This window comes from Solea senegalensis, unplaced genomic scaffold (genome assembly GCF_019176455.1).
Source record: "Solea senegalensis isolate Sse05_10M unplaced genomic scaffold, IFAPA_SoseM_1 scf7180000014445, whole genome shotgun sequence".
Lineage (NCBI taxonomy): Eukaryota > Metazoa > Chordata > Actinopteri > Pleuronectiformes > Soleidae > Solea > Solea senegalensis.
Window position 1 is genome coordinate 87 of NW_025321048.1, and position 9,381 is coordinate 9,467.

The window sequence follows — 9,381 nt, forward strand, 5'->3', positions numbered from 1 at the left end:
ATTGGATAATTATTTCTTCTTCCTCTTACTATGCAATAAGAGAACATGACTAGTTAATAAGATATGTTTCAAAAACTGCCTACATGCTCGTATTTTAAAATTCAAAACACAATTGTAATTTTCCAAATTACTTTTAATATTTTTGTGTTTAATTACCGTATATTTTTGTTGTTTTATTTTTAAATATAGACATATTATAATGTAGTCTTATACACTCAGTATAAAATACTTCATAAGTTCATAAGTACATTCATAAAACTACATCTGTGTTCGACATGTCTGAGACTGAGGCAACTTGTTTCAAAGACTTTATTTAATGTATTTTCTGTTCACCCACAATGCACACTTCAAATCAAATCAAAGCAACATAGCTTTTTTATTTTCTTTCCAACAAAATACATGTATTTTTTAAGATCACTATCTTCTCATTTCTATGTACATTTCTTAGTAAGTAAGTGCTGGCTGTTACTTCCACTATCCCCCATTAATCTAAACACACGAAATAAAAACAATAAACAACAGGAGATGGCAATAGCAAAATAAAACACAAATGAAAAAACATATCAGTATGAACATTTTTCTTTTTATATCAAATATTTACAAATTCACTTTTCACTCGTCACAGGTTTGGACGAGTTTGGGCTGATTTAGTATAGATGTGTTTTTTTTCTTTTCCAGTGTTTGTTAAACTGTATAGAGGGACCAACATGTCAATACATGAATATAAAGACGATGATTGCAAGAGTTTTGAACTACGCAGAAAACTTTTCCATAAGATGAGAGAAAATTCTGCATTACCTAATTTTTAAAAACAGAATTAAATAAATAGGACCTTGAAAAGATGCCACCACTGGAGCTGCAAGAATGTTTAATTTCCACATCAATTGGCTTCTTCCTTCTTCACTTCTCCTTCTGTGTGAGGATGATATGAGAAGTCATTATTGTTACCACAAATGTGACAAAAACAGCTCTTATGCTAAATCAAATGAATGATTTAAATAAAAATAAATAATGTTGTTAATTACCTTATCAAGTTTTTCAGCCTCACCTGTGTCAGTTTACAGAAGAATAAACAAAAGACAAAGGATTAAAAAAACAGAACATTAAACATTTAAAATAGCTTTTCACAATTTTAAATATATTTATTTATATATTTATTTTCAGTAAGAGTTTTCTTTCATAAAGACGATTATTTAAAAATACAGGAGTAATTGTTGTTATTGTCAGTTTATAAATTGTGTTTCTGCTTAAGCGCAGCCATGTTATTTGATACCTGAGCTGGTGAAGGTCCAGAAGACAAACTTGATGAGACCATAGAGCACGAGTGCCACACCAACCATTGCCATGGAATCCTCAATAGATGGACTCGTCAACCCTGAACAGAAACAAGACATAATGGAGTCCCACATTGTTTTCAGTCTTTATGAAAGTTATCTATTTAAACTTAAACATTCAATCTTCACTAGTAAATCTGCTACTTAAAAACAAAGTACTTTAGCTTCCATTAGCTTTAATATGCACTTTCAGCTCTTCGTAAATAATACTTTGTATATTGGCAACACTCATTGCTGTAATCTCATTCCTTACATGTGCCTCATACCATGAAAAACAAAACTCCCCCACATTACCGATGATGCTGAGGGACGTGCGGGCCCGTCGCGTGCCTCCAGGATGAACAGCCACACAGGTCAGCTCTCCTCCGGTGCCCAGGTCCATCTTTGACGTGTCGAGCGCCAGCCAAGTGCTCTGGCTGTAGGTGCCATCCCATGCCTCCCTGTGCCCTGTGACACTGCCTGATTCCAGTGGCCTGGCCTTACCATCTGCACCTTTAAACTCCCAGCTCAGCTCCATGGAGAGGGGGGCAAAGCCGGACGCTTGGCAGTGGACATTCAAAGTCTGGCCAGGAGCAGCGAGGGGCAGCGGGGAAGGGTGGATGGAGAGAGACGGAGGCTCTGGGTCGAGGGAGGAAAAAAAATGGAAGAAGAGAATCTGTTTTTAAATGACCGTTTTCTGTATTATAAGTTTTATAGTGTTACATAGTTTAGTACCCATTAATGCACCATGTAAATAAAATATTATAAAATATGTATTATTATCATTACTCTAAACTTATCCTGATGTGTTGGTGCAGGCTCCGGTCCAGCCAATCTAAATATTTAAAAGGATTCTCTTATGGGGGCCCTCTCTTAGTTCAGGGCCCTCTGTAAATATCTGCCTTGTTGCAGCGCCCTCTGTTGAACACGTAGGTGAACAGACAATGACACGTAATCCCTCACCTACAATCTCCAGCTCCACCGCCACCTGAGCCAGAAGGTACGGCAGATACACGGTGCAAATGTAAGTCCCAGAGTGACGCACTTTTGCCTCCTGCAGAATCAGGGATGCATTTCCTTTCTTGTGCAAACCCTCAATGTCCAGTGTGGCCCCTTTCTCCTGTGTGTCTGCCAGACGGTCTGTCTTGCCATCATAAGCCAGAACAAGTCGTCCCTTTCCTCTGAACTGGTAGCGCCACTCGACGGCAAAACCGGACCCGGACAGAGGCGAGGAAGGGTCGACCCAGAAGCCGCAGTCCAGCAACACTGGCTTCCCGAGTCTGGACTGCACCGACACGGTTTTACTGGTCACACTGAGAATCACTGAGGAAACACAGAGTGAGGAAAGAGAGAGTCAAACCACCACATGCAGCTGAGATAGAAAAAGCATTTCCTCTTTCCTTCATGATTACCATTTGGCTCTTTGGTTGCCGTGGGAGCTCGCATGACGGTGGAAATGGCCAGCTCTTTGTCTACCCCACGTAGTGCAGCGGAAAACCAATCTGCTTGGAGGTATAAGGGGCTGAAGCCAGAGACTGTGAGTGGAGCAACCCATTTGAGGTTTGAGGGCTGCTGCAGGAAGGGGCTGATCTCACACTGCGGCTTCTCGATGGAGCCTTTGGGAGGACTGAGGGAGTGATGGCACAGGGTGGCAGCTGGATCTGAGGACACAGGAGACTCACATGTAAATACTGTCATCTGGATTATATGAAAGAAAAATACAAGTCTATAGTCTAAAGTCTATAAAAAAATAAAGCAAAATCAACACAAGTCACCTTTAACTGACATTTGTAAAAATGAAAAAGAGAATGAAAATAGGTTGAAAAAAAGTTTATTTTTCTAAAATTTCTAAGTTTATGTTTCAGTCATTTTTAAAGAAAAAATATTTGCTCACCTGTAATAAAATAGACTCTGTCAGGGCTGGTGTCAGACAGAGGCTCCTGCGACTCTGCGCTGTGGCTGTTTGTGTCTGTTCTGATGTAGAGCAGGGATTTTTCCTGGGATGTTGGTGGAGTAAGGCCTCCTCCTCGACCCACTTTCTCCTGCACAAACCAGCAATCCAGCGCAGGACAACTGCTGCTGCTACAGGCTTTACACAAATGATGAAACATAACTGTGAATACAAAAATTACACTAGGAAACACAAGCATAATAACAGGGTTACACTGTATTATGATATTCCGTGCCACAGCAGTGTGTAATCTGTGACGTCCCCCATAAAGAGGCCTAATAGTGTACTGAACTCTGACAATCAAAAGTAAAAGTAAAAGCCTGATTGTCGTCATTGAACTGTAAATGTTTTTGTCATGAACATTTGCACAGTCTGACTTTTTAAATCATTTTTCTCATCTCTGCATCTTTAATGTTATTGCACTACACATCTCTAAGTGGGACGATAAAATGTTATATTTCTCGCATTTCACTCCTTATAAATGTATGGCTTAAACGTTATACTTCATCATTTGTTACACAATATTTTTTCCAGTCCAATCCAACTTTAACTGTAAAAGTCATACAATAAAAAACAAATAAGATAAATTAAAACAATAATAAAATAAACAACTTCCTTAGTTTTTTTTTTCTCTTGATATTATTAACTCCCTGATTTACTGCTTCACGTGAAGGTGTCTCATTGGTAGCTGGGTGTATTGACAGTTTCAGCCACGAGAGGGCAGCATAGCAATGAGGCAACAAACGTCTCAAACAAAATCCCACTCAGAAAAACACCGCAGGCTTTAAAAAATATGTACATTGTTAGCACAATAACCTAAAGAAGACGTCTAACCATGTGAGTGTGTTTGGTAATAAATTCGGCATCGATATAAATCACCAAAAACTTGCACGAAAGCTAAACTACTGTATGGTCGTGTTACGATTCGCTTACCGTGGAAGAAACAGGCAGCAGCGACCAGGCTCAGTTTATAAATCGTAGACAATTCCGTCATGTTTGTATGTTTCTGCTCTGCTGCGAAATAACGTCCACTGCTGTTTTCACGTTCACCAAAGTCACTAAGATCCGTGGATTTCCCCTGCAAAACCCTGCTTCATTTTACTTTCACTTTCTCCTACGGTGCGCGTCAAGGTAGCGCGAATATATACAACTTCCTCTTTTCCTTTCAAAATAAAACAGCATATTCATAAACTATATTTAAGAGGCAGATGGTCAAGTTATTTGAATTAAATTAACAGCAAAGGTGAATCAAAAAAATAAATAAACTAAAAAGCAAAAATAGAGTGAAATATATGAAGCATATTGGAAAAGTTTGCTCTCAATAGGCATGTTTGAATAAGTGTGTTATTGATTTAAAATCTAAAATCAATTTGTTTTTGAAGCCTTAGGAAAAGCCTTTTATTTGTACTTTAGGTGAGAATCTTGCTTTATGCTTTATTTCCTATTTTTGAAGTGGAAGCTCACGATGCAAACAAATAAGAACGCTCAAACCCAACACGGAAGGATGAGGACACTGAGAGAGTCGTGACAGTGTTTATATTCTCCCTGGTATGTGACGACCACCGTACACAGAAGATGTCAGAAATGTTTGAAAGAAAACTCGAATTAAAAACAAAAAAAAACTGAATTGTTGCCTTAAAGGTGCAATTAACATGAGTTTGTTCTCTTTTTTGGTCATCAATCATCAATAACTTCATGATAACCTTTCAGCATAATGTGAATCAAGTGTGTCTTCTTAATCTGTCTTCTTTGATTTGAACAGTTAGCAGACAGTTCAGAGAAGGAATGATTTTTATTGGCTGTTCTACTTTGCAACAGGTCCCTTGATTGGACCAGGCAACAACTGCTTACACTGCAAAGAAACCTATGATAAAAAAAACCCACTATTGACTCAAAAGATGACTCAGAGTAGAATACCATCAAGTCCAGTGAAAACAAATATAAATTGTATAAATACTGTGTATAATATAACAAATATTACAATCTCTGTACATTGAAATACAAGTTCTAGCAGTAAAAAACTGTGACAAATAAATCGACAAAGAAGCTCAGAACACAGAGCCTCCATCATAAAACATAATTCTTTTAACAGTCTATGAATACTGCCACCAGTAGATGGCGCCCTTTGACAAATAAGCTATATTACTGAGCACTATATCCTTCCTTTTCCAATGTCATCTCTAATTCTGCCAGTTTTATGTGTGTACATGTCTGTTTACTTCGCCTCAAATTCAGAAAATTCAGCCTAACCTGAGAAACAAGAGAAACAAGTTTGCAGCATAATATCAGTCCAGACTGTTCTGTGGACAGAGGTCAAATGAGGACAAGAGACGGAACACAAACAACAAAACCTCAACCAATGCATCATTTATGAAGCGGTTTTAAACCTCACTTGGATATTTAGATACATACAAATCCTGTTTTAATATATTCAACAAGTATAATCATTACAGAAAGCCAGAAGTGAAGCTTTCATTTATGAACAGTTTGTAGTTCTACATGAGCTAAAAACTTATTACAATGTTCACCTCTGATTATTTTTATGAGGAAAGTGTTTTGTTGGACACCAGAGGAATGTGGCTAAACAAGGAGGACAAGAGGCTTCAGTGACCTGACACATGCAACAGCATCAACAATAATAACACACCCAATCTGTAAATCATGCCAGGACAGAAAAACGAAAGCTAACAGACTCATCATGTGATTTCCCAGAAAGAGGAGAAGAATATGGCTGTTTCTGCCTGTTGGTGGAGCTCTAACACTGCTACTGCACAGTATTACTGCTGAAGGTGTGTTCCAGCCATATCTAGTTAGTCTGTTGCCCTATTTCTGCGGTTCTAAACCTTTTGTCCTTGAAGTAGAAATATGCAAAAAAATAAACAGCATGTTTTGGTTGGTTTTGGTTGCTATTCTCACAGCATATATGGATAAAAACTGTCCTGTGCTTCTATAAAATCAAAACCAAGGCAACTCTTGAGAGATTGCCTTGTTTTATTTTTTGAAACCAGTGAGTGTTTTACATGACTCATCACATTTATCATACAATTGATGGTAGATTATTACATGAAGAAATGCAATGTTGGTTATCATTCTATAGGAAATAATCATATGACAGATCTATTGATTGTAAAAAAGATATTATTTATCTAGAATCATTTTAGCAAATCAAGCAATTCAATGGAGACGAGGACCCCTATTACAGTAAGTGAATGCAGGTGACAGCAAATCAATCATCTATCTCCTATCAATCGGAGGCCCTAACCCTTGTTACATCAAAAGAATGATGATCTCTTTAAATTTCCTTTTATTATATATTTTTGCTAATTAGTTTAATTTTGTATTTATTTGTGTCTTATTTTTTATTATATTTTATTTTGGTGATAATGTTCTTTAATGTACTTATAGATGATTTATAATTATTAGTCTAAATAATTTCTTTAATACATTTTATTATATATTTTATGTTTTACATATTATTTTATCATTCCATGACAGTTGTGTGTGTCTCTGTTTCTGTCTAGTGGACATTCTTTGATCATAGATGGTGCTAAGCTTCACTTTTAGCCTGCCACAGACCAGGTTTGTCCGGCAGCATAAGTTACCATGGTTACTTGGCTGGCATTCACATTAGCCACCTTGGTGGAACAGGGTTGAGGCTCAGATTGATGGAACGGAAACCTGAGCCACAGTTATGGCTTAGCCATGGTTGAGGCTTAGCCAGAATCATAGTTTCCATGGTTACTGAGTTGGGGCTAATCTCAGCCTCTTTGATGGAACTGAACTCTCACTCATATTAGCCAGACTTGGCCATTTAAGCTTGGCTTTGCCTTTAGCCTGCTTGATGGAATACCCCCCAGGTATATCCTCTAACCGACCTGATGAAACTTGTTTACACAGTGTTGGTCCCAGGAGTTCAGAGGTCACAGAGGTGTTGCATTTAAAGGTGGATCAAAAGAAATGTGGGATACCGAGTTCAGATTATCCTGTAGAGTGGGTAAATGTACAAACATAATTTTAATAACCTCACAACTGCAGAGCAGACAAAGCTTTGGGCCCCCATGTGATCTCTGGCCCCCCAGGTTGGGAACCATGGCCCTATTATTTAATTTAATTTAATTTAATTTAATTTAATTTAATTTAATTTAATTTATATTATATTATATTATATTATATTATATTATATTATATTATATTATATTATATTATATTATGTTATGTCAGTCAGTCAGTCATCATCTACCGCTTTATCCTCAACCAGAGGGTCGCGGGGGGTGCCATGCCAATCTCAGCTACATCTGGCGATAGGCGGGGTACACCCTGGACAGTATGTTATTGAATTGAATTGACTTTATTCCTCCCCCAGGGGGAAACACGCATTCACCACAGCTCAGTTGTGAAAAAAACAAAGTGAATAGAATAAAAATAAGAATAAGAATAAAAAAGAAATAAAAAATATATAATACAATAAGATTAAAAAAGAGCAATACAGTGCAATAGTGAGAAAAATAAAAAGTTACTAGATAAGAAATTACACTCTAATATAGAGTAGTTATCCGGGTTAAGTACAGCAGTGAATGGACATTTAAGAGGAGTTAAATATCCTAACAGCAGTGGGGATGAAGGACTTCCGGTAGCGCTCCGTCCTACACTGTGGGTGCCGGAGCCTGCCGCTGAAGGAGCGGCCAAGCCCCTCCACAGTCAGGTGCAGTGGATGGAGTGTGTTTTCCATGATGGAGGACAGTCTGGATAACGTCCTCCTCTCCACCGATTCCAGCGAGCAGCCCAGGACAGAGCCGGCCCTCCTGACCAGCCTGTTCAGTTTCTTTCTGTCCCGGTCCGTGCTGCTCGCTCCCCAGCAAACCACCGCATAGTGGATGGCAGAGGCCACCACAGAGTCGTAGAATGTTATGTAGTAGTAGTATGTTATATTATATTATATTATATGATATTATATTATTATTGCACGGCTGAAAAGTTTAACTGATGTATGTGTGTGTTTGTGTGTTGATCAGTAAACTAGAAAAGGAGCCCTTAACCTACATTTAGGTCTGGGTCTTTGTTTTTAACTATCAGAACATTTTATTATTTTTATTTTGTATTACTTTGAAGACAACTGTAAATATAGGGAGTGAAAGAGAAAAATGAGACACAGTCTCAACAAAACAAAAGAGAAAATCATCTGCAGTGGAGATACATTTCTCTTATTCAAGCAGATTTCAGCAAAACAACTCAACTGGTGTCATGTCAGGAGCATAAAATCCAGCTGAGTGTGTTGATACCTGACCCAGAAAACCCAGTAAGTAAACCAAGCAGTGTGATCCTGTCTTTGTTAAGGGAAATCATATAGACATGTCAACTGCTTTAAAACCAAACCCTGCAGCATAAAAACATTGACAATAGTTAAGCAAGTATTGTATTGGTGGTGGAGTGGAGGAGAATCAGAATCAGCACACACACAAGGAATCTGACTTAATGTGGTTTTCACTTCCATTAACAGTTTCATTAAGTTGTAACAACAACTGTAAAGAAGGGTAAAATAAGAAGTGTGTGTAATTAGTAATTAGTGTGTGAAACAGGGAAAGTTAGTTATAATAGACACTGTAAAAGGGTATACGTGGTGTGGGTGAGCACACATATACTGTTCATGCTGTATGTCTTCAGTGCACACGTTTACACACATTCAATCTGTTTCTGCAGCTCTGTTTGTTTAAGGAAGAAGATTTTTGGGTTAAACCTCTAGGAGCTCTTCACGACACTGCTCTGGTTAGTTTAACATCATTAAGTGTGTAATTAATAAATCATTTTATTCATAGATTTAAGGGTTAGGTTAGATCGGCCCAACAGAACCTTTTAGCTGTTGTACAGACTCAGTGTGACATCAGCTGACTCCACTGCAGCTTTTAAACACCTTTAAAACATATACTACAGTATTATAATGATTGTGCCACTTTTTGTTGTGTTTTATCCTAATTTTACAGTTATCCTCACACATTACCACACACACACACACATATATATATGATTAATTCATTTGTTGACTTCAACCTGTATTTGCATATCTTTTTGTTTGTCTATCTACAAACATCTTTATGCTTGAGTTTGAAAAGTGTTACATAA

At 37.7% G+C, this 9,381-nt stretch overlaps 1 protein-coding gene across 1 annotated transcript; it reads right to left on the minus strand.

Moving 5' to 3' along the window:
- Positions 1-581: 581 nt before the first annotated feature.
- Positions 582-4,391, minus strand: LOC122761221 (tapasin-like). The gene is made up of 8 exons (XM_044016400.1): positions 4,198-4,391; positions 3,208-3,402; positions 2,726-2,974; positions 2,277-2,636; positions 1,629-1,952; positions 1,274-1,375; positions 1,026-1,048; positions 582-912 (listed from the first exon to the last, which is right to left on the minus strand). The coding sequence occupies exons 1-8, from the start codon at positions 4,256-4,258 to the stop codon at positions 901-903; spliced, it is 1,326 nt and encodes a 441-aa protein (XP_043872335.1). The 5' UTR covers positions 4,259-4,391; the 3' UTR covers positions 582-900.
- Positions 4,392-9,381: the final 4,990 nt, after the last annotated feature.

Coding starts and splice junctions, on each gene's coding strand:
- LOC122761221 (XM_044016400.1), bottom strand. CDS start 4,258: ATGACGGAATTGTCTACGATTTATAAACTGAGCCTGGTCGCTGCTGCC. Junction 2,975..3,207: donor CAGAGTCTATTTTATTACAG/GTGAGCAAATAT, acceptor CTGTGTCCTCAG/ATCCAGCTGCCACCCTGTGC. Junction 1,049..1,273: donor CTGGACCTTCACCAGCTCAG/GTATCAAATAAC, acceptor AAACTGACACAG/GTGAGGCTGAAAAACTTGAT.